Source organism: Chaetomium tenue, assembly GCF_020726465.1.
Source record: "Chaetomium tenue strain MPI-SDFR-AT-0079 chromosome Unknown F5144scaffold_1, whole genome shotgun sequence".
In the NCBI taxonomy this organism is placed as follows: Eukaryota; Fungi; Ascomycota; class Sordariomycetes; order Sordariales; family Chaetomiaceae; genus Chaetomium; species Chaetomium tenue.
In genome coordinates, this window is record NW_027117329.1 from 2888180 (window position 1) to 2915210 (window position 27031).

The window sequence follows — 27031 nt, forward strand, 5'->3', positions numbered from 1 at the left end:
CTGGCAGGGCAGTCGCAGCCCCAGGACATGACCACGGCGGGAGGGTCCAGCTGCATCCGGCAACCAACCACCTGCCTTCTCTGTGTTACCGTTCCTCGTTTACACTGTTTCACTCCTTCCCGCACTACAAGTAGACACCGTCTTCCTCAGCGAGTTTCTTTTGTATTTAAACCTGGAAGACAAGGCCACTTGGAGAGGATCTAAACTTCTCGGCCTCAAGCTTTCTGGCATCTAAGAAGACAGCCACTTTCCAATTTGGCTTCTTTCTTGAGAACACTCATCCTCCACCTGTTTCCAACTCACCGCTGTTCTCATCCATTGTTCCACTTTCATCCCTCGTAACCATAACCATCCAAGCTTGCTCCCCTAACGCCAATACAATGGGTGGCGAGACACGGGCCCAGAAGGGCCCCCGGAGCGACTATCCTCTCCGTGCCCCGAAGCCCGTGGGCCAGATGATATCCAAGATCTACAAAGAGCGCATCAGCCAATTCTACTCCAGCGGCCAATATGAGCACGAGAACCTTCGCGCCATGATGAACGAGGCCGTCGTCTCCGGCGAGCCCCACGTCCAGCTCTCGGTCTGGCACGCCCCGGACCTGACCCGGCCTACATTCAAAAACGCCACGGCCCAAGAGTTCAAAAAGACCACCGTGGGAGAGTCGTTCGGCCCGTCATGGTCGACCCACTGGTTCAAAGTTGTCCTGAGAGTTCCCAAAGAACTCCATGATAAGAGGCTCCTCGAACTTCATTGGGACGCGAACAATGAAGGTCTCATCTGGGACGAGGACGGCCACCCACTTCAAGGCCTCACAGGCGGCGGTGAGCGTGTGGAATGGGTCCTGCCAGACTCGTTCCGTGATGGAAAGGACCACACCATCTACATCGAAATGGCCTGCAATGGCATGTTTGGAAACGCCCCCGGTGGAGATGCCAACCAGCCGCCGAACCCAAACAAGCGCTATCGCCTTGATCGAGCTGAAATCGTGGCCGTTGATCCAGATGCTCGCCAACTGTACATCGACATCTGGATCATTGGCGATGCTGCAAGGGAGTTCCCCGAAGACTCATGGGAGCAGCACAAAGCGCTCAAGACTTGTAACGAAATCATTGACACCTTTGAGCTCGGCAATAGAGAGTCGCTAAAGACGTGCCGCACCATCGCTGAGGAATACCTGGGATCCGACGTCAACTCGGCCAAGGTTTACGATAGTGGCAAAGAACCGGTCGTCTACGGCATCGGGCACTGCCACATCGACAGCTGCTGGCTATGGCCTTTTGCTGAAACTAAGCGGAAGGTTGCCAGGTCGTGGTCTAGCCAGTGCGATCTGATTGACCGGTACCCCGAGCTCAACTTTGCTTGCTCTTCGGCTCAACAGTACAAGTGGCTCAAGCAGCTGTACCCCTCCGTCTTTGACCGCGTCAAGAAGAAGGTTGCCGAGGGCCGCTTCCACCCTATTGGAGGCAGCTGGGTCGAGCACGACACTAACATGCCGAGTGGTGAGTCGCTTGTCCGCCAGTTCCTGTATGGGCAGCGCTTCTTTGAGAGCAACTTTGGAAGCCGCTCTCAGACCTTTTGGCTGCCCGACACTTTCGGGTACTCGAGCCAGCTGCCCCAGCTTTGCCGTTTGGCCGGCATGACGCGCTTCCTCACGCAGAAGCTCAGCTGGAACAATATCAACCGTTTCCCCCATACCACCTTCAACTGGGTTGCCCTTGATGGTTCCCAGGTCGTGTGCCACATGCCTCCCTCCGAGACGTACACTGCCGAAGCCCACTTCGGCGACGTCAAGCGTAGCATGTTGCAGCACAAGTCCCTAGATCAGGATGCCACATCATTGCTTGTCTACGGCAAGGGTGATGGAGGCGGCGGTCCTACCTGGCAGCACCTCGAGAAGCTTCGCCGGTGCCGTGGTATCAGCGACAACGTCGGCCTCCTGCCTCGTGTTCACTTAGGCAACTCGGTCGACGACTTCTTCGATAAGCTTGAACGCAAGGCCGACTCCTTCGTGACATGGTACGGCGAGTTGTACTTCGAGCTGCACCGCGGCACATACACAACCCAGGCAAACAACAAGCGTGACAACCGCAAGTCCGAGGTCGTGCTTCGCGAGGTGGAATTGTTGGCCACGATTGCGTCAATCATAGATAAGTCATACAAGTATCCAAAGGAGCAGATCGATGCCATGTGGGAGCCGGTATTGCTCTGCCAGTTCCATGATTGTCTCCCGGGTAGCTCCATCGCGATGGCCTACCGAGAGTCAGACGGGGTGAGTTGCAAACAGGAAGCAAACAGGAAGCAAACAGGAGAACAGGAGACATACTTACAGCGTGTAGATGTATGCCGAGGTTTTCAAGACTGCCGAGAGCGTCCTGAAGGACATCGGAAAGGTTCTTGGTGTATCCCAGGTCCAGACCACGACGGTTCGCGATGGCTTCGCTCTGAACACGCTGCCGTGGCCCCGCAGGGAAATTGTTGATATATCGGAAAACGAGGCTGCTCTTGCTCGCGGGAATGGCCCACTGATGAAACTGCGGGCTCTCCAGACAAACCAAGGCGACACTCTCGTCTCTGTCAAGGAGGTTTCGACAGACGTCTTTGTTCTCGAGAGTGACCAGCTTAGGGCCAGGGTGGAAGCCGGCGTCATTACATCGCTGTATGACAGGCTCGCCGAGCGCGAGGTCATCCCCAAGGGGCAGAAGGCCAACCAGTACGTCATCTTCGACGACAAGCCTTTGTACTGGCAGGCCTGGGACGTTGAGGTCTACCACCTCGAAACCCGCAAGCCCCTCCATTCAGGCGAGACCAAGATCCACGAGGAGAAGAAGCACCGCGTTAGTCTCATTACCCACACCAAGATCAGCGACAAGTCGTCGATCAAAACGATTCTCACGCTCAACGCCGCCATCTCGGGCCAACAATCCCATGTCGAAGTTAGCAGCACCGTCGAGTGGCACGAAACCATGAAGATCTTGAAGGTTGAATTCCCTGTCGACATCCGCAACACTGAAGCCTCGTACGAGACGCAGTTCGGTGTCATCCGCCGCCCGACCCACTACAACACCTCTTGGGACATGGCCAAGTTCGAAGTCTGCGCCCACCGCTTCGCCGACTTGTCGGAGAATGGCTACGGTGTGTCCATCCTGAACGACACCAAATACGGGTTTTCCACGGCCGGTAACGTCATGCGCCTTTCGTTGCTGCGCAGCTCCAAAGCCCCCGATGGCGACGCTGACATGGGCACCCACCACATCCGCTGGGCCATCTTGCCGCACCAGGGCGCCTTGTCGCACGTCACTGTGCGAAGGGCTGCCGAGTTCAACACCCCACTCAAACTCGTCTCTGCCCCGTCCCGCGAACCGGGGCTGGTTGCCCTCTCGGAACCCCCCGTGTCTCTGACCCCGGACTCGAGCAAGGCGTTGGTTATCGACACGGTCAAGCGCGGGGAGGACGACGAGGACGTGTCCCGCGGAGAGCTGCCCGTCAAGGAGGGGCGGAGCGTCATCGTGCGCCTGTATGATAGCCTGGGCGGCCGGGCGCGAGGCACCGTGGTCACGACGTGGGATGTGACGCGGGTGACCAAGGTCAACTTGCTGGAGGACGAGCTGGAGGAGGTGGTCTTTGAGGGGGGCAAGTTTGCCGTGGATTTGAGGCCGTTCGAGGTTGCCACGTACAAATTGCAGCTTGCGTAGAGGTTTGTTAAGTTGTCAATTGGGCGGGGAGGTCCGCTATGTTGGTGTATTGTACGGATGAACGAATCATTGGGACGAAGGGTTAATGGTATTTAGGTAGTGAAGTCGGCACGCAGGAGTGACTGATTGATGTGCTTGTCATGAATAGCTATGAACACAAATTGAATCTTCGTCATTGAAATTAGGGACGCGAGTGACCCACGAGTCCTTTTTTGCTATGCCGACTCTGATATTGCAATAAGCTACTTCGTACCAGTGCCACGTTTCCAAAGCCTTGCAAAAATCCTGCTCTATGCATAAACACAACACCAACCACCAAACCAACCAACTACTACTACTACACCCAACAGCCTCAAACCCACCCACACGCAAAACTCTACCTCCCCCTCGCCGCCTTCCTCTTCCTCGCCTCCTTCTCCCGCGCATACTCGTTGGCCGCCTTGCCCTCCTCGCCCTGAATCTCGGCCACGAGCCGCTTGTACTTCTTCTCGTACGCGGCATCGCGCTCCTTCTTGACGCGCAGGTTCTCGCGCTGCATGAACGCCGCGTCCTTGCGCAGCTCGCGCAGCGCCCCCTTGCGCTCGCGCTTGTGCTCGGCGCGCAGCTTGGCGAGCTCGGCGCGGTCGCGGTCCGGGTCGTAGTGCTTGGTGGGGTCGAAGGCGTCTTCGAATTTGGGGATGTACGAGCGGATGGCGAGCGGGCGGTGGTGGTGCAGTTCGAGGGGGCGGCGGGAGAGGTGGGCGAGTTGGAGGAGGCGGGTGAGGGTGGTGGTGGTGTCGGTAAGTTTGGTGAGGAGGGCGGGGGGGAGGTGGGTGGCGGTGGGTTTGCTGGTGAGGTGTTGGAGGACGAGCAGGGCGGGGTGGAAGGTCTCGTGGAAGGCGGGGAGTTTGTGCCAGGTTTCTGCGGCGGTTTTGAGGATGGCTGTGGTGGTGCTGATGAGGGCTACTTTGAGGGAGGCTTCTGCGGCGGTGGAGAGGGACTGCTTGGGCTGGCAGTCGCCGCAGTTGAGCTGCCGGATTGTGGTTTTGCTGGCGCCCTTGATCCGGGTCCCCGCGGCCGGTTCGTGAACGGGGAAGAAACCTAGGCCTTTTTGCGTCTTCTCGTGGGCGAGGGAGCAGAGGGTGTTGAGGCAGAAGTTCATCAGTTCCGGCACGTAGCGTTTCGAGAACTGTTGATACTGGAGCGCGAGGATCGAGAGATAGATTCCAGTTGCGTAGTCCGAGAGCGCCTGAGGGATCTTTTGCCCCAGGTAACGAGCAATAGCTAGCATGGCAGGAGTGACCACCTGGTGGAAGTGGTCGGATGTTGGAAAGGTTGTGCCGACCGCAGTTAAAAGGACAAGATCCCCGACCGTGAGGGCTAGAGGACGAGCTTGCTCGATCTCCTGGATGTGCGCGCGGTATGCCTTGGCCACTTCGATAGGGAAAGATTTGGCGAGCGAGTGAATGTGTCGGCTCAGGTTCTCCAATGTAGGGAACCATTGCGGCTCGAAATTATCGCCCAGGTACCCGACATGTTGTACGAGAGCTTGGGAAAAGTTGCCCAGTCTCTCCTTGTTTTTGCTATCCAACTTGGGATGATAGAGCGCCCGGATGCGTTGGACAGCCACTGGAAGTTTAGAGACTTCGATACCATCGAAAGCCTGGAGCATTTCGGCGTGAGTTTGTGGACAGGGGAACGTGTAGGGAATGCCGTCCTCGTCGTCTCCCTTAGTGTTGCTAGATACTTGGAAAACGGGATCCTTGGTGACCGCTTCTGTCAGGATCCCCTTGACAAACTCGTCGTCGTCAGATCCGGATTCTGACCCAGCATCCTCGTCATCGCTCTCGTCCTCCATATCGCTCTCGAGCTCCAATTCGGAGCCACTGGCAACGAGATCGTCATCGATTAAAAAGTCGTCCTCGTCGTCGAATCCCAGTTCAGCGGCAGTCGGCCGGTATTTGACTCCCGCACCCAAGCCATATTCATCATCATCATCCTCAGCGTCGAACGGATTGTCATCATCCTCGGCGTTGGCTTTCCCTCTCTTGCCCTTTTCTTCACCATCTTCGTCATCCGAAACCACCTCTCCACGCATACGCTTGAGCCGCCGCTCTTCGAGTTCCTTGAGTCGCTTCGACTCCTCTTCTGCCGTTTCCTCCTCCGTCTTCGTCCTTTCGGCGGGCTGCGCTCGTTTATCCGCCGCGAGCAATCTTATCCGGAGATCGTAATCCTTATCGAGGGCTGATTTTTCCTTTCCAGCAATGAACATGGAGGGCCCATCCTTCGCCGGCGGTTTTTGTCTTTGGAAAAGAAGTGCTTGGATCTCAGGCATGGTCTGATCGAGTTCGGCTCTGAGCTCGCTGTCTTCGTCTTTGGCCGCTTGCCGTTCCTACAGAATGTGAGTACGGTGGATATGCCCACGCGAGCACGGTGAGACCTACGTATCTGTGCTGTTTTGACTTGGAGATAATTTCCTCGTAGATCTCCTTTTTCGTCTTTTTCCGGTCAGGCTGATCGTCATCATCCTCCTCCTCCTGCTCCTCCCCAGCTTCCGCTCGGCGTTGGCGCTTCAACATCCTTCTTTCCGCGCGGGAGTTGTCGGATTCATCGCCCGACGCCAGGTCCTCCTCATCGAAATCATCCTTCACGGGTGCCTGGTCTTCGTCGTCGTCGTCGAATAGGGGCTTGCCCATATGGGTCAATCCCCCCATTGATTCGTCGTCCTCTTCAAGATCGAACATGGAGCTCTTCTTGTGGTTCCGCTGCTGCTCCCGGGTAAATCTTTCCATCATCTTCTCCTCGAGCGACATATTCGGATCATCCTCGCCAAAGCGCCTATCGATAAGCCCGCCGACCTTGTTGCGCCGTTGCATCTCGACCAGAAGGGTTTGCCGCCGCTGACGATACATAGTTAGTGATCCACTCTAACACTCTCCTCCCACCCCCATTCCGCGTTGGACATACCCGCTCCTCGCCTACTGCCTTCGCGAACCCGGGCCGCCCCTTGATGCTCATCGTCGCCTTGTCATTGGCCGGCTTGTTGGTGGTGACCTCGAACTTGGGCCCCCGAGCGTTTGTCTTGAACTGAAAGGGGTTGAACTGCTCGCGAATGCTGGCGAGGGCTTCTCCCCGCTGCAGGCGCTTGTCGGGTCTCGCCTTTTGCTCCTCGGCATTCTTGCGCTTCTGTTTTTTGGACTGCTGGGGACCAATAATTCCTTGGTCTTTGAGAGAGGCTTTCAGCCTCTTCAATTGTGACCCGGCCATGTTGTGGAGCAATTTGTTGCCTTGTGGTCGCTCGGGTTTGTCGCAGTGGGAGCTTTTCCTGTCCCTGCTTGGAGATTTTGAGATTTTTGGTCGACATGCTGCGCTGCTATCTTATCTTAGGCTCTGCCCCACCTGCAAGGGGAACTGCTGTGTCGAATTTTGGCGGTGATATCCGGCAGTAAATGCAAAGTGGGCTGTAGGTTCAATCAAGGGTTCCTTGCTGATAAGTTGTACCCCCAGGGCCGCCTCTCAAAACTGAAAGAACCCACACACCTGAACTGTGTATTCGTAACCTTTTCCATGTGTAATTTGTTGGACAAACGTTCTAGCGTGTCCAAGTTCAAGTATTCAATTTCACGTCTCGTCCGAGGGGCGTGGCGTTAAAACCCGGCCTATACGAAGATGCGCATAACCCTGCGTTTCCCAACAGCAACCACCAAACGGTTCAGCTCCAGCTGAGAGCATCCACTGGTTCTGGTTCTGAACCGCTCAACGCCATGGCCACAAATTACTTCCGCGCTGCGGGGTGGCTAGGCAGGCTCATCCGGGATGATCGGATTCTATTTGGCTATCTAGCCATCAACGCACTGGGGTGGCTTTTCAGCGTGCGTGTTCTCCTCAAGAAGTGGCGCGATGAGGCCGAGATAAAGCCGCCCCAGCCCAAGACGCAGTACATCACCCAGGAAACAGAGGACGCGCTGAAACTCGGCACACTCGACACACTGCTTGGTCACTACAACCAATCGATCCGCGAGACATCAGCCAAGATCGTTTGCGACAGGGCGATTAATGACCGAGATGCCGTCGACCAGCTGCTCTGGGGCATCACGCGCAAGGACTATGATGAACGCATGAAAAATGTGCGGGCGCTTGCCATTATCACCGATCCTCGTAAGTTATGACTCTGCAGCTTTGCGATTCTTGATATGGGATTAACAGCAGCGAAGCAAGTCTTGAGCGACTCCACAGATGGAAAGCGTATGCTGCCCTAGTCAGGTGTCTAGAGCTATCCCTGGATCCGGAGCAAGAGGTGCTCGATGATGAAGACTCGGACGAGTACACCTTGCGCGACATGACAGAGAAGCTGTGCCTGATGTTTATCAGCCAGCTGGTGAGCCGCTTCGATGCCGATAAGCTCGTCAAGGCCAAATTTGTCGAGAAGTGGCTGGCCAAGCAGAACTGGGGAGCTACGGAGGAGGAACGCCAGCGGAACTTTGCGCAGTACATGCGCTGCAGAGGCAACCGTATCAACGACATTATCGCCTCCATCCGAGGATCGCAGGCTGGCCGGGAAGCCCTGGAGAGAACCGGCCTCCTGCCCCTATCCTCCCCTACCGATAGCGACCCAGAGGATAACGTGCCGCTGATCGAGCGATTCAGCGTTTTACTTCCCAGCAACATCAACATCAGCAACCTGCGCGAGGATGAGCAGGCACGGCTTTTGATCCGGTCTCTCCAGGAAGCGCCGACGGCCGAGGAACAGCGCGTGAGGCATCGACACCGCGAGGCTATGGTTCTGAACGATGGAAGCCGCCCTGTGAATAGTGAAGACATCATACAGAGGCCCGAGTCTCCGAGATGATGCTTGGCATAGGCATGGTTGGGTGGCATGATAGGTTTCGGACAGGAGCATCTCTGCCTTGCTTTGCCTTCGTTTGCCCCTTTTGCTTCGCTGCTCTCCTTTTTGTTGGGCCGAGAGGAACCAATCACCCTGCCGATCCCATTATCGCGTCGCCGGCAACTTTCTTCTTGCCGCTGCTGACACGAAAGAGAGATAAACACAAAGAAACACAGGGACGAGGAAAGATGAAGATGATTAACGTTAGGTAGTTAAATATGATTGAAGGTAAAGAATAATTAGTTAAAGCAAAAGCAAAAGAAGCATAGCTGAATGGGTGTACATAAGGATAACTAATTGAGGAGGTAAATGCATTAAACTAATTCAAGAACCAAGACTACCTGGGTACTTCGTAATTGTACGTAACCAGAACCAATAGGTTGATCGTTTGGGTTTAATTTCCCTGACCTGTAGTTATTTCTCTCGGCCGAAATGTGACCACGAGACGGATAGAGCGGATTTGAAACCGAGAGGAGAGCTAAAGCGAGCCGCAACCCGCTCTGCGCAAAGCGTTTCTTCCCCTCTGTTACGTTCCATCGTCATTTGCTGAACCGCACCTCCAGCCGCTGTTGTTACTTGTGCAGTGAGTATCAGTGGGGCAAGTGTAACTTGGGGTGGGTGTCCGTGCCCAGGCTTCGCTCCTCTTCAGGCGGGTCAATCAGCGCCGGTCCCCAAAATACTGGGCAACAGTGGGGTGTAAACAAGACAAAGGAAAGTCGGTTGCTGTTGCCGCCACTGCTTCCACCCAAGATGACCTCCACAACTACAACAACATCAACCTACAACACCACGACCAGGCATACCTTGTCGCGACGACCCGGCCGCAGCGGCATAGCGACTGCATCAACCCCGAACCTGAACCAACTTTATACGTCACAAACCTCGCGTTTATTACCCCCGGCGCTTGCGCGCAAGGGGTCGGTCGCTGCGCTTACCCAGAACTCGTTGGCCTCCATCCCTGATGATTCAGAAGGCTACGCATACAACGCATACAACTCGGATTTGACCAGCGACATCATACCACCCATGCCGCCACACACTCCGGGCCGCTTCGGCGGTGGCGACGAGGTTACCATCGGTGACACGGTCGATGTCCCGGGGAACATGACGGGTACCGTCCGGTTTATTGGGTCCGTCGCTGGGCGCAAGGGCAACTTTGCCGGCGTCGAGCTGCACCCCGACTATGCGCCTAGGGGGAAAAACAGCGGTGACGTCGATGGGTAAGTGACTATTTGCTGTTTGATTCCTGGTTCCTGGTGCTTGCCCGCGTCCCGCGTCGCATAGCTGAGAGCTGGCGACACATGCAAAAAGCTTGGCCATGAGACTGACCGGGTTACCCCTTCATGCAGCGTTTACTACTTCACGACAGTACAACCGGGCGCCGGCATTTTCCTCCCCCTATCCAAGGCTGTCAAGCACGAGTCGCCCGCCGTAACCGGCAACTCTTTTCCGATCACACCAGCAAGCGGCGGTTTGAAAGTTGCCAACCAAAACTCTCTCAACTTCACATCGCCGACCCCCGGTGTGCCCAAGTTCAGCCAGTCCGTCGGACCCAGCCGTGCCTCGAGCCCACTCGGAAAGAAGACGCGCCCGTCGTTGCCACGCCCAGAGTCGCCCGTGAGGAGGCTGATGACACCAGGCCCCCGTCCATCCATCACCACGCCAGCACCGAAAGCCGGGCCGCCCAAGTTTGGGAGCCCGATATCGGCCAACAAGTTTGCACAGAGCGTGCGCGGCACTACTGGTGATCCTAACAAACGGATGCTGGGACATGGGCGGAAAGGGAGTGTCGGGCCGCGTAGTGTCTCGGTCCTTGGGACCACCTCGAACCCGCATTATACCGACGATGACACGACACCAATCGGCATACAGAGGACACAGACGAACGGTAGTATGGGTTCGGTCTCGTCCTTCTCGCTCAAGGTGCGGCCTGCGTCGAGGGCGATGTCGCGGGCTGGTAACCACGCCAACGACGAAGAGGTAGAGAGGCTCAAAACAGAGCTGGAAAATCGGGAGCAGCAACTCAAAGAGCAGGCTTCGACACTGGCCGAGATGGAGACGAGTTTAACAGAACTTCAAGGGCTGATCGAGAACTCGGAATCGCATATGGGACAGCGACGGAACAGCATCGACGACAAGGACTCTGGGCAGCTTCGGGCTTTGGTGAGGGAGAAGAACGATAAGATTGCCATGCTCACAGCCGAGTTTGACGCCCACAGAGCCGATTTTCGTAGCACGATCGACACGCTAGAGATGGCAAGCTCAGAGACGGAGAGGGTCTACGAGAAGAGGATCGAGGAGCTGATGCAAGAGATCCAAGAGCTCCAAGATAGGACCGCCGACGTCGACACCGTCGCGGCGCAGTTGAAACAGCTGGAAGAACTTGTCCAGGAGCTTGAAGAAGGCCTCGAAGACGCTAGGAGAGGCGAGGCCGAAGCACGGGGCGAGGTCGAGTTCCTTCGCGGAGAAGTAGAACGGACGCGCACGGAGCTTCGCCGAGAACGGGAGAAGGCCCAGTCTATGAACGGCCCCAACGGCGCTACGAACAGCGGGTCCATGTCCAAGGAGTTGGAACAAAAGGAGGACGAAATCAGGGGGCTGAAGGCCATCATTCACTCGCTGAGCCGAGACTCGGTCCCGAACGACAACTCGGATAGAACTCCCACTCAGCGCCAGTCCGCTATCCGTGCTTACCAGGGCGAGTCCATCGAAGACCGTCTCACCCGCGAAAAGCTCGACCGCGAAGTCGCCGAGCTCCGTGCTTTGGTTGAGAGTAAGACCTCCCGAGAGGAAGACCTCGAGCGCGAGTTGGAGTCACTGCGCAGAGGCAGCGTCATGACGGCCGTCGGGCCAGCTAGCCACCGCGCGAGCGCCATGACTATCGGGAGCGCCGCCAACGACCGCAGCTCGATCCGCGACTCGCGCGGAACTGTCATTGCACCGCCCAGCATCGGCAGCCCCGAGCCCCAGCAGCACCTGGGCTTGGCCCCGCTCAAGCACAACCGCGGCACCACGCTTGACACCATGCCCGAGAGCGATACCTACAGCACGGCCACGGAGAACAGCACTCTATGGTGCGAGATCTGCGAGACCTCGGGGCACGACATCCTGACGTGCACCAACGTCTTCGGGCCGGATCAACAACAACAACAACAACAACAGGACGATAGCAGCGATAACAACGATGCCGGCGGCGTCCGCACCCAGCCCATCGAGGAGAGCGAGAACGAGTACCACGAAGCGGCCAACATCAAGCCGCTATCACCCATCAAGCCGACCAAGTCTACCCTACCCATCAACTCCCCCGTCCCCACCCCGACCACCGCGATCGCCCCGACCTTTGCGTCGGCTCCAGCTCCAGCCCCGGCCCCAGCTCCGGCCCCCGCGCCGTCGGCCTCGCCTGCCACCTCGCCCGGCGTGAGGACCATCCCTAACCCGATGGAGTCGGGCCCCGTGGCCGGCAAGGACAGCGGCGTGGTGGACGCCAGCAAGTGGTGCGCGCTGTGCGAGCGCGACGGGCATGACAGCGTGGACTGTCCTTTTGAGGATGCATTTTAGTAGAGCGATTGTTGGCTGTGCTGCCGTTGACGGCTTGAGCGGAGGAGGCGTGGGGTTTTGGCTGCCTGCCTGCCTGGATGGATGGATGGATGGATGGAATGATGGGAGACGGGGTTATGTTGGTTCTATGAGGCTGATGAGAAGCTTCCCATTCGTTGGCAGGGTCGGTGGGAGCGGTACATTGAGGCCCGGGTTTCCGGGATTACGGTACAGGTATTGTTGTGTTTAGTAGGGCTTTGTAATTGAATTGTTTTTTTCTCGAGATTGGGTGTGTTTTGCGGTGGTTTGTTGATGGATAGTGAGCGGCTTGTCTTGGGTTTTCTGTGTTAGATAAACATGGACAGATTGGTGTTGTCCGCTGGCAGTGTAAGGATCTGTACAGATGTAGGCTAACTACTGTGTAGACTAAAATCCTGAGTATTGGAATCATTCATCCGTTATCTCTAGTCAGGCCAACTCCTAAAGCTATTCGTCTAGTGTCTGCCCTGTTCACATCTTGAACCCCTCGTTGCCGGGGAGCTCAATCGGCGCATATCAACAACGCTAAATTTAGCGGGGAACACCCTGAACAAGACCCGCCCGCCGTCGGCTATGGCGGAGCGCTGCATGCGGCCGGGCAGCGGACCCACCCCGGTCCAGCTGTTCCGTTGCGCAGCAGCACCTTGGCGGCTGAGATGCTGGCCAGCGCAACCTGGAATCCATCTGGAAAACATCCTGACAGCTTGTCAGCAGGAATCCATCTGTCTGACAATTTCTACCAATTCCAATCACACTGCGGCTACGAGACTACATAGCCGAGCGAGCGGTTTCTTTGGCGAAAGAGTGACCTGTCCCCGAACCTGAAACGACAACGAATTTGTCAAAGAGACCCGAGACCATCGATCGATGCGAACAGCTCGCAGCGCAACCCACCATTGAAACCCCCAACCTCGAGCGCACCGCGAAACAGCCCGCCATGGCGCAAATGTTTCTCGACCTCGTCTCCTCCTTCGGGAGCTGTCTCAACTGCTTCCCCAGCTCCCCGACGCTCAAGGTCAACAGCCGCAGCTTCAAGATCCTGCGCCTGCTAGGCGAGGTGCGCCAACCCCCCTCCCACCCACCTAGCCCAGACCAGCCAGACCCCCCCAGCACCCCCTAGAGACCGTCCCCCCGCTAACCCCTTCCCCAGGGCGGCTTCTCCTACGTCTACCTCGTGCAAGACACCTCGACCTCCGAGCTCTTCGCGCTCAAAAAGATCCGGTGCCCGTTCGGGGCCGAGTCGGTGGCGCAGGCGATGAAGGAGGTCGAAGCGTACAAGCTGTTCGCGCACAGCGCGGGGGTGATCCACAGCGTCGACTACGCCATCGCCACGGAGCGCGGCGGCGGCGAGCAGACCAAGACCGTCTACGTCCTGCTGCCCTACTACCGCCGCGGCAACCTGCAGGATATGATCAATGCGAACCTGGTGAACCATGCGAGGTTTCCGGAGAAGAGGCTGATGTTGTTGTTTTTGGGGGTGTGTAGGGCGATGCGGGATATGCATTTGTATCGGGGGGCGGGGGAGGTGGGTGGTGGTGCGCCGGGGGGGGAAAGGATGGAGATGAGGGCGGATGGGGGGGATGAGCATGTTAGGGCGAAGGGGACGAGGGCGGCGGATGATGAGGATGAGACGGAGCAGCAGCGGCCGTTGATGACTGAGGACGAGAGGATGCCCGCTGCTGCGCCCGGGACGACGAGGAGTTACGCGCATCGCGATATCAAGCCGGGTATGTCACACCCCCTAAGTCGCACCCCCTGTTGGAGTATGTGTGCTAACGGGGAGTTCTAGCCAACATCATGATCTCGGACTCAGGCACCGAGCCCATCATAATGGACCTCGGGTCCGTCGCCGTATCCCCGCTCCCCATCACCAGCCGATCCATCGCCATCGCCACCCAAGACACGGCCGCCGAGCACAGCACGATGCCGTACCGGGCGCCGGAGCTGTTCGACGTCAAGACGGGCACCGTGATCGACACCAAGGTCGACATCTGGTCGCTCGGCTGCACGCTGTACGCCTGCCTCGTCGGCAAGTCGCCCTTCGAGATGCGCAGCGACGAGACGGGCGGCTCCCTGAGCATCTGTGTCTTGTCGGGCGACTGGCGCTTCCCCGACGAGGGCCCCGGCGGGAAGCCCAAGTCCAAGGGGAAGGGCCCGGCTGCGGCTGCGGCGGACGACGAGGCGATTAGCGAGCCTATCCGCGAGGTGGTCAGGGGGTGTCTGAAGGTGGAGCCGGCTGAGCGGCCGGATATCGATGAGCTGATCGCGATGGTGGAGCGGGTCGTGGAGGAGCTGCCTGAGGATGGCTCGGCTTGAGGTGGATGATATTGGGTGGTATCTTTGTGTGTATAACTTGGGTGGTTTGCGATCTAGGCTGGCGTTGGGCGCTAGGCAGGGATATTTGGGCGGATTTTATCTCTATCATCATTTTTGTAGCCGCGGTGTTAGTCGCTGAGTACATAGCTTGATGTGGTCACGGCCAGCAGCCATTACCATCAGTATAGAAGGATTATGCGGGCTAAGTGCTGGGCGTAATGGTTTGAGGTGATGAGCGGTCGTGCACATGCTCCTGGTGCTAAGATTTGACTTCACTTGTGGACGGTAGAGTCTGCAAATGATGTCCCTTCGTATCTCTCATCGGCATTTAGCTTTCTCTATTTCCCTAACTCTTCTGATGCCAGCGCTAGACAAAAGATATCAAATCTAGTCGGCAAGTAACTGATCTAACTTGCAAGCTGAAAGTTCTAAATGCGATCTTCTCTGAAATCCTCCGCCCCCATCTCAGTTCGCCAGCCCGGAAGCGGCGGCAGCAGCGGCGTTAGCAGCATCCGCCCTCTCGACGCACTCCTCCAGGACCTTCCAAAACAGCGGAACATCCAAGCTGCGCGGGATTCTCACGCCCTCCTCGCCCGGCGGGAGCAGCCTGGCCGTGATCTGGCCCGTCTTGGCCCCGGCATCGGCATCTTCGTAGGTTCCCTCGGTGACGACCGTCACCTCGAACCGCTCCCTCTGCGCCAGCCCGGGCTCGCCGGCCGGGTCGCACTCGCAGAAGGGGATCTCGTGCTGGTCGCCGACGCCGGTCAGGACGGCCGCCACCGCGAGAGGGTCGTGCAACGGCGGGCCCTCGGTGATACCGAAGACGTCACTGCGATACCGTCAGCTTCCCACCTCCCTACATTGCTCCCCAACCAGCCAGAACAGCACTCACCTATACGTCTTCGCAAAAAACATCAACAACTCCACCAACATCACCCTCAACGGCGTCTTCCCCGGCCCCCCCACCTCCCCCCTCTCGACCGCCTCCCGCCCATACAGCAACAAATCCCTCACCGCCTCCGTCGTCAACACCAAATGACTCACATCCAACGGAATCAGCGTCGTCTTCCCCGCCAACACCCGATCCCCAAAAATCGCCGCCGCCGCCTCCGGATCCGCCAGCACATTAAACTCGGCAAACTGCGTCCAGTTCCCCACGCGCGGCACGCCCCCCACCGCCCCCAACACCGCGGGCGTGAACCCGCCGCCCAACGCCCCGCCCATCAGACTCAACCCGCGCACATGGCCCACCAGATCCGGATACTTCGCAAACAACGCAGCCGCGTTCGTGAACGCGCCCGTGGCGACGACCCACGCGGTGCCGGGGGCGCAGGCGCGCAGCGCGGCGTAGGCGGCGTCGATGGCGGGGGGGGAGGTGAGCGCGGGCACGGTGGGTTCGGGGAGGAGCTCGCTGCCGTCGAGGCCGGTTTCGCCGTGGATGGTGGTGGGGGCGCGGAAGGGGGGGCGGGTCAGCGCGTGGGCGGCGCCGATGTAGACGGGGATGGTGGTGGACTTTTGGAGGGCGGTGAGGATGGAGGTGGCGTTGCGGGTTGTTTTTCTGGGGGGGGGGGGGGGGGGTTAGTGAGGGGGGTGGGATAGGGGTGAAAGGGGGGGAGGGGGGGGAGTTACTCGAGGGAGGCATTGCCGAAGACGGTTGAGATGCCGAGGATGCGGATTGCGGGGTGGTAGGCTGTTAGGAGGATGGCGAAGGCGTCCTGGTGAGAAATATATGAGTTAATGCGTGTGTTTGTTTTGAGGTGATTCAGGGGTGGGTTGAGTGATGGTGTTCGGCGACCTCGTGAGAAAGACCCCTCCCCTCACCCTCGGTGATCCTCGGGATTGACCAGCGGTGGGCTTTCTCACTTGGTCGTTGGCCCGGGGCTTTAAAGAAGACCAAAAGAGGCGGGAAGACAGCCTCAACTTCGGAAAAGGTGAAATTACTTACATCGTGGCCAGGGTCACAGTCCAGCCAGACGGGGATGCGTTTGTCTTCCATATTGGATTGAGGTTGTTGGTTGGGCTGACGAGGTAGGGAATTTGGGCTGGATGAGCTAGTTATTACGAATATGTTTCGTTCGCAAATGTAAGACAAAATACACAAAAAGAAGATAAAGAAATCTGGTATCAACTCAAGTGAAGTAAGATCTAAGATCCGGTTACTAAGTGTCGCTCGGCAATGTTGGGGAGTTGAGGGGCAGTGCGTTTCAGTCTGGATCCACTGAGAACTGATCGCATGAACAACAGAGGCTGGCTAGTTAGTTGCCCGATTAGGCAGGAAGTTGAATGAAACCACCCAGTTAGCAATTCCAAACACCCAACATGCTGTGGTCATTCACGTTCGTTCGTGTTCATTTGTATAGAGTTGTGTTCAGAGAAGTGGTTGTTTGGAGAGATCCTCCTAAACTCATTAAGTTTGCATTCGCTAGATCAAGGGCAGTCTATCAGCCACCCCCCTTCTGCCTCTGCATCACCTTCATAACATCCTCAAAATTATTCTTATCTCCCTTCCTCTTCTTGCCGCCCCTCTTCCGCTGCGACTTGCCGCCGCCTCCACCACCGCCTTCCTCACCATCGTCGGCCCCACCCCAAGCAGATAACTTGACCTTAGTCTCCTCTGCATCCGCCTCGTCCTCCACTCGGCTCGAGCCAAAGCCCAGGTCCATGTCTTCATCGTCGCGGTTCGACTCCAGGAGCTTCTTCTTGAGCCGCTCTTCCCTCTCGGCAGCCTTCTTCTCCTCTTCCGACTTCTCCATAGCGCTGGCCGCCTTCGCCTTCTTGAGGGCTGCCACGAAAGTGGGGTCATCAAGCGATGGGGCTTTGTACTTGTCTTCTGACGTGAGCGCCGTCTTGGAGTCTTTGAAGTAGTTCCTCGCGGCTGGGGCGTTGGGTTTTGGTGGCGGAGGCATATCTGCTGTTGCCTTCGCTTCCGCTTCCTCCTTGGCCTCACCCTCTTCATCTGAAGACCCGTCGGATTCCTCTAAACCGGCTAATGGGTCGTAGTCGGAACCGGCGTCGTCGAAAATGTTTATCTCCTTGCTGTCCTCCTCCGCCTGCTGCGCCTCCAGCTGTTTCCTGTAGAACTCGGGCACTTCCATGCCGAGCACCTTGCTCGAGGCCAGGAGTTCCCGTTCTTTCTCCAGCTCCTCCTCCGCCTTAGGATCCACTTTCCTCACTTTCCGCCTTTCGTGCCCATCTTCGTCTACAATGATCATAACCTCTCGGCCTCGGCTGTCCCTCTCTATCCTGGTCCCGGGTGTCTTCTTCTCCCCGATTCTTTTGAACTTGGATCCCAAGCTGGATTCCTCCTTCGCTTTCGCCGCCGCTGCTCTCGCGGCTTTCATCTCGGCTAATATTTGGTTCCGCGACCTCTTTTGCCCCGGGTTGAGTGCGGTGGTGGCAAACTGGCCCTTCTTTTGTGCCTTCTCTTTCTCGATCGCCTTGACTTCGGTAGATTCCAGCTGCTCTAGAAAGTCGTCTGGGTCATCTCCTGGCTGGTATTGTGGTTCCTCCTCCTCACCCTCTTCTTTCTCCGCCTGAGAAGACTTCTCCTTTTCGCTGTAGACATCCTCTCCCCTTCGTATCCTCTCCAGTAGCTTAAAATCCAGCCCCTTCACCAGATGCGTGCTCGACAGGTCGCCACCCGCTATCTCGCTTCGTAGACGGTCGTATGTCTCGCGGTCAATCTCCTCCTTCTTGAGCGACTCTTCCAAGGCCTTGAGCCTCTCGGCCCGTTCGTCTTCCTCCTCCTCTCGTGTCCTGGAGCGGTCGACATATCCTTCTGCGAACCTACTACCCTTGGGCGCAAAAGACCTGAACTTTTTCTGCGACTTTTCTGGCCCCTGGTTTCGTTCTGCGAGCTGCTTGGCAAAGTCTACGCGAGCACCGGCGACGGAGCGGGGTGTCATGGGAATGCTCGACTTGAGCCTCGATCCGAGTGCGGCGGGAGCGTTCGAGGATGGACGGTCGGCGGTCGGGGAGGGGCCATTTTTGTCGGATTTGGATTTGGCCGCGTTGGCCAGCAGGAGCCTGCGAAATTGGTCGTTGTTCATGATTGCGACGGCGGATGGGAGAAGATTAAGAGAGAGCTCAGTCCAGGCCTCGAAGAAAGTCTACAAGTTGAACATATAACCCTAACCCCGATCATCATTGGATGTCATTTGACCAGTATCATGTGACTGCGCGTCAGAGACAAAGCCGCTGGGCGAAGGGCGCGCTTCCCGGACACGTCGGACACAAATGGCATGCCTCGAGTTGCCACCAAAAGGCGTCCAATGCTCATCCAGGCACACAAGGGCTCTTTTTGGAGAAATATGGCAACTCTCACAACGCCATCCACCCATGTCATGTTTTCAACATCGACTCTCATCCAGCCCTTCCTCTCTCAAATGAAGGCATAAAACACCAAAACCCAACATTCATTTATGTATTTGCCTAATGATGTCATTGTCGCTTTCGCATTCGCATTTCTCAGTCGCATTCCATGGGCAGCCGTTTGGAAAAGAACTCGGAGGCTGTGCGGAAACGCATCGCTGGCCATGAGTTCAACGGCGAAGATGGCGAGGAGTACGAGGAGAGCGAGTTTGGGGGGTTTGGCGATTACTTCAGGAGGAAGAAAATGAAGTTGCAAAACCTCGATGTCGAATTGCGCGCAGCTAGCGGGGATAAACCCCAAATATTCAAGGGGATCGTGGCCCATGTTACAGGCTATACCCAACCTCCGGTCCAGGTGTAAGAACCGATTTTTGCCCACCCATGTTCTTGAACCCCCGCTAACCCCTGAGCAGTCTTCATAAGGAGCTTGTCCAGCATGGCGCCGCCTTTCTGCAGTACTTGGATTCCAAGACTATGGCAACCCACATCATCGCCTCGGCCATGCCACCAAAAAAGAAGGCCGAGTTTGCCAACTATCGTGTTGTCAAGCCCGCTTGGGTGATGGACTCCATCAAGGCTGGGAAACTGCTCCCCTGGTCAGACTACCGCGTCATCGACGATGGTCCGAGGCAGAAGACGATCAAATTCGGCCAGGGAAAAATGCTCAGTCAAGCGACCCAGCAGTCCCCGCTGGGCTACCGCGAGCAGACCCAGGACAGCTTTTACACGAGCCAGTTTTCAAAGCCCGCAGACCGTCTACCGGCCCAAGGTTCTAGCAGTCCGTTCCAGCCCGCGTCTGCGAGGAAGCCTGCCCCGGCTGCCCTCGAGGCCATTGATGATTTCGACGATGTAGATGTGGATATGCTTTTGGAGGCTTCGGTAGCCTCGGAAGCAGAGGCCCAGCCCAATGTCCCAACGCCAGATAAGCAGCCGCCACAACCGGAGGAGAAACCTGCGCAGGCCAAGCTTCCTGAGCCTGATGAGGAACCAGATTCGCCGCAACGACAACAAACCCCTGGGAAACCAATGACTTCAGAAGAGCACAACGCCCTGCTCCTCCAAGACCCCAAAATTCGAAAATCATCCACCGCGAACCCTGACTTCTTGAAGCAGTACTACTCTCACAGCCGTCTGCACCACTTGTCTGCCTGGAAAGCTCAGCTGAAGTCGCGCATGATGAGTATGACGGCAGAGAAAGGCCGAGCGATTAAACCGATCAAGCGCAAAAGCGGCTCCCGTCGATATATCATGCATGTCGACTTTGACAGCTTCTTCTGTGCCGTTTCTCTCAACCACCATGCCCCCGACCATCGTGACAAACCGACCGTGGTTGCTCACAGCACGGGCAGCGGATCCGAGATTGCCTCCTGCAACTACCCCGCCCGAAAGTTCGGCGTCAAGAACGGCATGTGGATGAAGCGTGCTCAAGAACTCTGCCCCGATATCAAGGTAGTACCGTACGACTTTCCAGCCTACGAGGAAGCGAGCAGGCTGTTCTATGATGCCATTCTCGGCGTCGGAGGTGTTGTTCAGAGCGTCAGTATCGACGAGGCTCTTGTCGACATCACCGATATCATACTCTCTGCTGCAGGTTCCAAGGGCGTGGGCGTCAGTGAAGGCAGCGTCTGGCAGGAGCAAGAGAAAGCCGACGAAATTGCAACCATTCTCCGAGCAGAGATTAAAAGGAAAACAAACTGCCATGTCTCGGTCGGAATCGGCGGCAACATCCTGCTCGCCAAGGTCGCCTTGCGAAAGGCAAAACCTGCTGGCCAGTACCAGGTACGCCCGGAGGAGGTCTTGGACATTCTTGGGCCGCTCAAGGTTGAGGACCTCCCAGGCGTAGCCTACAGCATTGGCGGAAAGCTGGAAGAGATTAACGTTAAGTTTGTAAGCGATTTACGCCAGACATCCAAGGAGCGCCTAGTGTCGGTCCTAGGGCCCAAAACGGGCGAGAAGTTGTGGGAGTATGCCCGGGGCATTGACCGCGCAGAGGTTGGAGAGCAGCCTATTCGCAAGTCAGTGTCGGCCGATGTGAACTGGGGGATCCGCTTCGTAAACCAGGCAGAAGCCGAAGAGTTCGTCCACAACTTGTGCAAGGAGCTCGAGCGCCGTCTTCTGAACGAGGGTGTCAAGGGGAAGAATTTGACCATGAAGATCATGAGACGCGCCCTCGACACGCCCCTAGACCCAGCCAAACACCTCGGGCACGGCAAATGCGACACATTCACCAAGAGTGCCACTTTCGGCGTGGCTACGAACGACAGCGGCGTCATCGCAAAGGAATCGGTCGCAATTCTTCGTTCCTATAAGTTCAGCCCTGGTGATCTCAGGGGTCTGGGGGTGCAGATGACCAAGCTGGAACCCATCAAGCCATCAAGCGTCCCCGAGGGAAGCCAGAAGAAACTCAACTTCAGCGTCGCAGCCCCTCCCACAAAAAGGCCGCAAACGGAGCCAGTTCATGACGAGGACGGCGCAGGAAAACCGAGTCGTCGTCTTTCCGGGCGGGAGGTGGAGGAGGACCCCATCGCCGACGACCCCCTAACACCCCGAAAACCCAAAGTCCACCCAGCGCTGGCCCTCGCCCGGGCCAACGCCGCCGACGAGAAAGCCAACTCACCTCTCAACCTGACCGGCACGCAATTCATCATCCCCTCCAACGTCGACCCCACTGTCCTCGCCGAACTGCCCCACGACATCCGCACCAAGCTGATGCAGCAGCAGCAGCAGCAGCAAGCCAAACGCCCACCACCACCTCCACCACCCCGCGCCCCAACCCCAGCCACCTCCCGCTCAGCATCCCCCAGCCGCGCCCTCACCTCCCGCTCCCACAGTCCCGTTATCCTCCCCGACGACATCCCCTCAGACATCGACCGCGAGGTCTTTGACGCCCTCCCAGCGGACATGCAAGCTGAGGTACTCGCCTCGTACGGGGTAGCCACACGAGAAAAGAAGAAAAAACAGCCACACCACCCCACCGGCGGTGGTGGCAGCAGCAGCGGTAATGCACAAACCCGCCTCCCCCAATCCCCGCGCAAAGACCGGATCATCCACCGCCCACGCGAGCGCGCCACACCCACCAAACGCGGCGGGATCAAATCCCTCTTCGGCCGTGCGCGTGAGCGCGAGCGCCAGCAGGATACCGGCGCGGGGCTGTTGCAGACGAGTCTGGCAGCGCCGGCCGCGCCGCGCGATTCGGAGCTGGTCGGAGCTGGGGAGCAGCTGGACCCGGCGTTCTTGGCGGAGCTGCCGGAGGATGTGCGCCGCGAGGTGGTCGAGGACCATCGGCGGCGGCGGCGGTTGGCGGGGCGCGGGTCGGGAGGGGTGGGGGTGGGGTTGGCGTATCATGCGCCGGGGCGCCGGGGTGATGGTGGTGGTGATGCTCCCGCCGCCCCCCGGGCCCAGACGCGGCTCAAGTTCCCTGCGAAACCGCTGCGGGTGGCGTTTGCGCGGTCGGGGCTGACGTCGCTCGGGGAGGTGAAGGAGATGGTGGGGGTGTGGTATGAAGAGACGCGGGAGGAGGGGCCGCACCGGGAGGATGCCGAGGTGTTTGAGCGCTATGTGGCGAGGGTGGTGGTGGAGGAGAGGGATATGGAGAAGGCGAGGGTGTTGGTGAAGTGGTTGGAGTGGCTGGTGGAGGAGGGTGGGGAGGGGTTGGGGAAGGAGAGTTGGAGGGAGGCGGTTGGGGCGGTTAAGAGTGCGGTTCAGAGCGCGATGGGGGATCGCGGGTTGGGGGCTATGGATTTTGGGTAGGGCGGCTCAGCTGGTTATAGTGGGCGGTTCATGATGCTGGGGGCGTGTTTGAGCATTGAGCATTGTTGTTGAAAATGGATACAAGAAGTTTATTGAAGGGTATCTACGCCAGAAAACCTCGCCGAGTATCGAACAGTATCAGAACACTTGTGTCGCACGCCACACCCGCTGGTTACATGAGCAGCAGAGATACTGCACTGACGGCGGCCAGACCCGCAGCCCAAGTCACGCGCGTAGCGGCGGCGGTGGAAGCCATGTAAACCTAGAGTTGTCAGTTTAGCGGCGTGGTAGACTTGGGCTCAGGGGTAGACTCACCGTCAGTTTGAGGTTTCCACCACAGGCTTGCGTCGTGTTGCCCTCGCAGGGTAAGTTGCATTCACTGTCTGGGACCTTTTCCGACAAGCTTGAGAGTGTTTGGGCGCACCAGCATTCTCTGTGTTGAGTTAGCATGATATTCTCGGTTTTCCATCACTCGGTGACGAAACAAAATATCCATCCTCGGTAACAAGCTCCTTCACCAATAACCGCTCCCCGACCACAGCCAACACCACCATCCATCACCACCAACCCGCAGTGTCCAACCTCATCAACCAACCAACCCACCAATCCACCAACCAAACCAAACCAAAACAACCCCCAAAAAGAAAAGAAAAATAAGGAACGTACCTCGCATACTCCACCCCCGCAAACGCAAACCTGCCCCCCTTCCCCCCCGTCGCATCGCCAGCACCAGATCGACAAAACTCCCAGCACATCTCGACGGTCATGGCGCCCGCGCGCACGAGGTTGGTGCCGCCGGCGAGGGCGCGCGCGCCCGCCGTGTCGGGAAGCCCCGTCGTCTCGTTGTAACACCCGTGGTAGGTGTAGCTGGAGGAGGGGGGGGGGAGGAGGATTTGGGGGGTTTGGGGGGTGGGGGAGCGGGGGTTGATTGCTGCTGCTGCTGCTCCCTGGGGGGAGGTCGCGGTTGTGAGGGGGAGGAGGATGGTGAGGAGGGGGAGGAGGTGGTGGGTTGGGGGGTGCATCTTGGGCGGGCGAAGATTGTTAACGGGGGTGTAAGTGAAGGTTGAAAGGGGTGATAGATAAAGAAGGTGAGGAAGTTGAATGAGCGGGCTGTGGCGCGTGTTGAGCGTTGAAAAGTAATGACAGTGGTGGGATAATGGTGGGATGAAGTTGGGTGAAAACCACGAGTAAGGCTGGACGAGGTGGTCTAGATCTTTTGAGTCGCGTGTGAGGAATGTACAGGGCTGAAAGAAGTAATATTGCAGATGAGTTATTGGCCCACTCTTAGTGTAACCCCTGTCAGCGCTACTCGTCTTCTGGAATTTGGCGGTATCAAACACGGCGTTTGCTCAATCCTTTTCAGCCACTGCTCGGAGATGTCAACCAGTTTTGGCAGTGCTGCTTTATCAACTCTGTTTCAGAAAACTCAATGTCACGGTCGCGACGAGCCGGCCACTGTGATAAGAGTCCTTCCAATATAGTCTCAACATCTTGTAGACTCGGCAAACAGGGGTGCTATTCCGTTTCTTCGACGCCTCCCTGTTGTTCGATAATTACCTGATGAAATCTTTTTGCAAACCCATCATTTCTTTAGTGGAAAATATCGTAATCCATATATCGTATATCGTTGGGCATTATCTAGATTTTTGTAACCACACAACTACACATACAGACAACCGCCGTCACCTGGGCTTCGTTGACCCCCAACTCCCCACCAGCGCCATGGCCTCCTCGCCCCCCTCCGCCAGCCTATCATCATCCAGCACCTCGGCCAGGCACTTCCAGGGATCCCTCGCGCCGCCCCATTTGAGCAGGCTCTGCTTGAGCTTCTCGCCATTCTCGCGGCTGAGCGCGGCGCGGTGCTCGCCGGCCTTGAAGACGACGTCCCACACGCGCTGCGCCAGCACGCGGTCGAACAGGTAGCTGTAGTAGACGCTGCCGTAGCCGGACAGGTGGCCGAAGAAGCCCGGCCAGCTGGTGCCGGGCGGGTCGGGCGGGGCGCAGCTGTGCGTGCGCTGCAGGGCGTGGAAGATGGCCGTGGGGTCGAACCCGGGCTCGCCCGCGCGCGGGGAGTGCAGTGCCTGGTCGAACATGGCCGTGATGATCTGGTTCTCGGTGTCGAGCGCCTCGAAGCGGCGGGTTTGGCGGGCTTTCTGGGCTACCATGCGGTACGGCAGCGGCTCGTTGGTCTCGTGGTGGCGCGCGAACTGGCCGAGCACGGCCGCGTCGGCCGCGAAGAACTCCATCAGCGTCGACGGCAGCTCCGCGAGGTCCGTCGCGCACCGCGTGCCCGCGACGGTCTGGAACGACGTGCGCGCCAGCACCGAGTGGATCGCGTGACCCATCTCGTGGAACAACGTCTCCAGCTGGAGGAAGCTCAGGAGGGCCGGCTGGTCCCCGTGTTTGGATGGCTGGGGGAAATCGCAGACCAGGGCGATCGTCGGGAGTTGTTTGATGCTGTCTCCGTGTCTCGAAAAGGTCATGCCGTCTGTGGCCGCAAGCTCGGGACTCCCGAACATGGACCTCTGGTTACTTTGCTGGGTCTGTTCCCAAACCTCCTCCATTTCCGACGCGAAGATCTCACGCGAGCACCGGAGGGTGAAATGGGCGGGATTCGGGGACTTGTTGGCACGGGTGAAGAGGTCGCAGTATAAAACGGCAACGTGGCCGTCTGTGTCCGACACCACATCGAGGCGGCGGACGTCGGGGTGCCATGTCTCCCCGACCAAGGGCTGCCTTGGGACGAGTCTGATGCCGTACAGCTCCATAAAGAGCCTAGATAGGCCCTGCATGACAACGCCGAGCGAGAAGTAGGACGATAAGAGGTCGCCTTGGCGCCCGGCCACCCTCAACGGCCGACGGATGATGTCTGAGTAATAGTCCTTGTCCCAGGGGTCAAGGCTGTTCGTTTGTGGGTACGCTTTCTGCTTCTCAGCTAAGAGCTCGGCCATTTCTTGCATCGCCTTGGGCCTATTGCTCTCAACCAGCGCACGGAGGAACTGGTCGACGGCTTCCGGACTCTTCGCCATCATGCGGTCTCTCAGCGCAAGATGGCCGTAGCTCTCAAAGCCTGAGAGACTAGCGAGCTCGGATCGCAGCCTCATCAGATACTCGAGCATCTGAACGGATCGACGGGACGCGGTGCGAGAGGCATAGAAAATGTGCTTGCGCACATCCGCGTCGTGTACAGTACGCAACGCCATGACGGCTTCCCCGCTTAGCGTCGGGAGGTAGACCTTGCCCTCCCTTGTCAGGTCCCGCGCCTGGATGGGATCCATGCCCCTGAGATCGCTGCTGGGGAGGACGACCGTTTCTTGCTCCGGCGCCATCTCTTGAACAAAAGCGGACCCGACCGCGCTGATTTCTGACGAAAGCTGGACAAAGCGATCGCGGTATTTCTGGGGCAGGCTGACAGCCGACTTGGTGAAGTCCAACTTCAGCACCTCGGCCACGGTCTTCTCCTCTTCTGACCAGACGACCGTAACATCGGGATTGGCCATCGCCGTAGCCAGTTGGTCGTGTAAACCCGTCATGGTGTTCAGTTCGTTCATATATTCGTAGACCGACTCCCAGGCCTTGCTCGCGTTCTGCTGTATCTCGGGGTCGGGGTGGGTTACGCGCACGAAGTCGGCCGTGTCGAGCACGCGGCAGAGGATGTCGCTCAGACGGTCGAGATCCCGGACGATAAGGCGGTACTCGGCGACAGATGATGCGGCGAGCACCTTGGCGACGACGGCCCGGGCCTTCTTTAAGCTCACATAGGCGAAGGTGAGCATCCCCCTGGGCTCTTTCAGGAACGAGTTTCGGAAGAGCCCGACGGGGATGGCGCCCGGAAAGCTGGTAAAGTCCTGCCAAAACTGGGGGTAGTCGAAGACGGAGCGCAAAACGAAGTCATCCTCGCGAGTTATTGGCGCATGGGTAATGGGTGCAATGGACGACTGGTGGTATCCGAAGTGGTTCGACTTGTGCGAAGTTGTGAACCGGGGCTGTTGACGGGCAGCTGCGGGGGACGCTGCACGCTGTGATAGACAGCTCGAGCAAACCCATCGTTGCCATTGCCTCGGCCGCGTCACAGTTCTTAGCATGACGGGCCCCGGCGTCGGTGAGGGCGCGAAGCACGGCGATCGGAGGCGGGGTGATCACGACGCCGGGCGCTACTAATATGCTGGAGTTGAATAGAGCATTGAGATCGGATTCGGAAGTCGAGATCTGAGATCTCCTCGCTCGATGGTGGTCCCGGCTCGATGTTGATCTGTAGGTTCCCGTCTGTTGTGGAAGCTCCTGTTTCGTAGCTAGTTCCGAGTCTACAAGTACATATCAATCAAAGTGGGATTAATCCAGACTAAAAAAGAATGACATGGATGGGAGGAGCAAATTCCGAGTTCCCGGAGCATCCTTTTCCAGGCCCGATCTCCAGCCCCACAGCTAGACCAAAAAGTTTGGCTGAGTCCATTTTGCGCA

The 27031-nt window shown here is 57.8% G+C and overlaps 10 protein-coding genes across 10 annotated transcripts; 5 read left to right on the top strand and 5 right to left on the bottom strand.

Moving 5' to 3' along the window:
• Positions 1-48: 48 nt before the first annotated feature.
• Positions 49-3852, top strand: F5144DRAFT_555492 (glycosyl hydrolases family 38 N-terminal domain-containing protein). The gene is made up of 2 exons (XM_066787910.1): positions 49-2270; positions 2338-3852. The coding sequence occupies exons 1-2, from the start codon at positions 381-383 to the stop codon at positions 3691-3693; spliced, it is 3246 nt and encodes a 1081-aa protein (XP_066648478.1). The 5' UTR covers positions 49-380; the 3' UTR covers positions 3694-3852.
• F5144DRAFT_523199 (nucleolar protein 14) lies at positions 3853-7007 on the bottom strand. The gene is made up of 3 exons (XM_066786763.1): positions 6640-7007; positions 6117-6572; positions 3853-6064 (listed from the first exon to the last, which is right to left on the bottom strand). Exons 1-3 carry the CDS (start codon positions 6937-6939, stop codon positions 4070-4072), a joined length of 2751 nt encoding a protein of 916 aa, XP_066648479.1. The 5' UTR covers positions 6940-7007; the 3' UTR covers positions 3853-4069.
• An 11-nt stretch (positions 7008-7018) lies between these two features.
• Positions 7019-9007, top strand: F5144DRAFT_625256 (uncharacterized protein). The gene is made up of 2 exons (XM_066792218.1): positions 7019-7830; positions 7887-9007. The coding sequence occupies exons 1-2, from the start codon at positions 7437-7439 to the stop codon at positions 8519-8521; spliced, it is 1029 nt and encodes a 342-aa protein (XP_066648480.1). The 5' UTR covers positions 7019-7436; the 3' UTR covers positions 8522-9007.
• A 4-nt stretch (positions 9008-9011) lies between these two features.
• Positions 9012-12134, top strand: F5144DRAFT_555495 (uncharacterized protein). The gene is made up of 2 exons (XM_066787911.1): positions 9012-9777; positions 9907-12134. The coding sequence occupies exons 1-2, from the start codon at positions 9308-9310 to the stop codon at positions 12113-12115; spliced, it is 2679 nt and encodes an 892-aa protein (XP_066648481.1). The 5' UTR covers positions 9012-9307; the 3' UTR covers positions 12116-12134.
• Positions 12135-12216: 82 nt separating this feature from the next.
• F5144DRAFT_37205 (uncharacterized protein) lies at positions 12217-12671 on the bottom strand. Its single transcript, XM_066784509.1, has one exon. The coding sequence runs from the start codon at positions 12543-12545 to the stop codon at positions 12318-12320; it is 228 nt and encodes a 75-aa protein (XP_066648482.1). The 5' UTR covers positions 12546-12671; the 3' UTR covers positions 12217-12317.
• A 399-nt stretch (positions 12672-13070) lies between these two features.
• On the top strand, positions 13071-14449 carry F5144DRAFT_479344 (kinase-like domain-containing protein; the record flags this gene model as incomplete). Its single annotated transcript, XM_066785159.1, has 3 exons — positions 13071-13190; positions 13284-13860; positions 13923-14449. The coding sequence occupies 3 exons, from the start codon at positions 13071-13073 to the stop codon at positions 14447-14449; spliced, it is 1224 nt and encodes a 407-aa protein (XP_066648483.1).
• A 465-nt stretch (positions 14450-14914) lies between these two features.
• F5144DRAFT_588730 (uncharacterized protein) lies at positions 14915-18498 on the bottom strand (the record flags this gene model as incomplete). Its single annotated transcript, XM_066789960.1, has 4 exons — positions 14915-15278; positions 15714-15961; positions 16692-16696; positions 16971-18498. 4 exons carry the CDS (start codon positions 18496-18498, stop codon positions 14915-14917), a joined length of 2145 nt encoding a protein of 714 aa, XP_066648484.1.
• A 175-nt stretch (positions 18499-18673) lies between these two features.
• Positions 18674-22570, top strand: F5144DRAFT_617141 (uncharacterized protein; the record flags this gene model as incomplete). Its single annotated transcript, XM_066791868.1, has 3 exons — positions 18674-19177; positions 19234-19598; positions 19743-22570. Exons 1-3 carry the CDS (start codon positions 18930-18932, stop codon positions 22568-22570), a joined length of 3441 nt encoding a protein of 1146 aa, XP_066648485.1. The 5' UTR covers positions 18674-18929.
• On the bottom strand, positions 22475-23478 carry F5144DRAFT_555505 (uncharacterized protein). The gene is made up of 3 exons (XM_066787912.1): positions 23237-23478; positions 22886-23003; positions 22475-22832 (listed from the first exon to the last, which is right to left on the bottom strand). Exons 1-3 carry the CDS (start codon positions 23335-23337, stop codon positions 22743-22745), a joined length of 309 nt encoding a protein of 102 aa, XP_066648486.1. The 5' UTR covers positions 23338-23478; the 3' UTR covers positions 22475-22742.
• Positions 23479-24192: 714 nt separating this feature from the next.
• On the bottom strand, positions 24193-26789 carry F5144DRAFT_37291 (mitochondrial intermediate peptidase). Its single transcript, XM_066784523.1, has one exon. It carries the CDS (start codon positions 26653-26655, stop codon positions 24253-24255), a length of 2403 nt encoding a protein of 800 aa, XP_066648487.1. The 5' UTR covers positions 26656-26789; the 3' UTR covers positions 24193-24252.
• Positions 26790-27031: the final 242 nt, after the last annotated feature.

Excerpts from the sequence above, each read along its gene's own strand:
- F5144DRAFT_523199 (XM_066786763.1), bottom strand. The coding sequence starts at position 6,939 with ATGGCCGGGTCACAATTGAAGAGGCTGAAAGCCTCTCTCAAAGACCAA. Across the intron at positions 6,573-6,639 it reads AGGCAGTAGGCGAGGAGCGG|CGGCGGCAAACCCTTCTGGT; the intron begins GTATGTCCAACG and ends ATGTATCGTCAG. Across the intron at positions 6,065-6,116 it reads AGTCAAAACAGCACAGATAC|GAACGGCAAGCGGCCAAAGA; the intron begins GTAGGTCTCACC and ends CACATTCTGTAG.
- F5144DRAFT_625256 (XM_066792218.1), top strand. The coding sequence starts at position 7,437 with ATGGCCACAAATTACTTCCGCGCTGCGGGGTGGCTAGGCAGGCTCATC. Across the intron at positions 7,831-7,886 it reads TGCCATTATCACCGATCCTC|CAAGTCTTGAGCGACTCCAC; the intron begins GTAAGTTATGAC and ends ACAGCAGCGAAG.
- F5144DRAFT_37291 (XM_066784523.1), bottom strand. The coding sequence starts at position 26,655 with ATGCTAAGAACTGTGACGCGGCCGAGGCAATGGCAACGATGGGTTTGC.
- F5144DRAFT_37205 (XM_066784509.1), bottom strand. The coding sequence starts at position 12,545 with ATGATTCCAATACTCAGGATTTTAGTCTACACAGTAGTTAGCCTACAT.
- F5144DRAFT_555505 (XM_066787912.1), bottom strand. The coding sequence starts at position 23,337 with ATGACCGTCGAGATGTGCTGGGAGTTTTGTCGATCTGGTGCTGGCGAT. Across the intron at positions 23,004-23,236 it reads GCGGGGGTGGAGTATGCGAG|AGAATGCTGGTGCGCCCAAA; the intron begins GTACGTTCCTTA and ends AACTCAACACAG. Across the intron at positions 22,833-22,885 it reads GTGGAAACCTCAAACTGACG|GTTTACATGGCTTCCACCGC; the intron begins GTGAGTCTACCC and ends TGACAACTCTAG.
- F5144DRAFT_555492 (XM_066787910.1), top strand. The coding sequence starts at position 381 with ATGGGTGGCGAGACACGGGCCCAGAAGGGCCCCCGGAGCGACTATCCT. Across the intron at positions 2,271-2,337 it reads CCTACCGAGAGTCAGACGGG|ATGTATGCCGAGGTTTTCAA; the intron begins GTGAGTTGCAAA and ends TACAGCGTGTAG.
- F5144DRAFT_555495 (XM_066787911.1), top strand. The coding sequence starts at position 9,308 with ATGACCTCCACAACTACAACAACATCAACCTACAACACCACGACCAGG. Across the intron at positions 9,778-9,906 it reads AACAGCGGTGACGTCGATGG|CGTTTACTACTTCACGACAG; the intron begins GTAAGTGACTAT and ends CCCTTCATGCAG.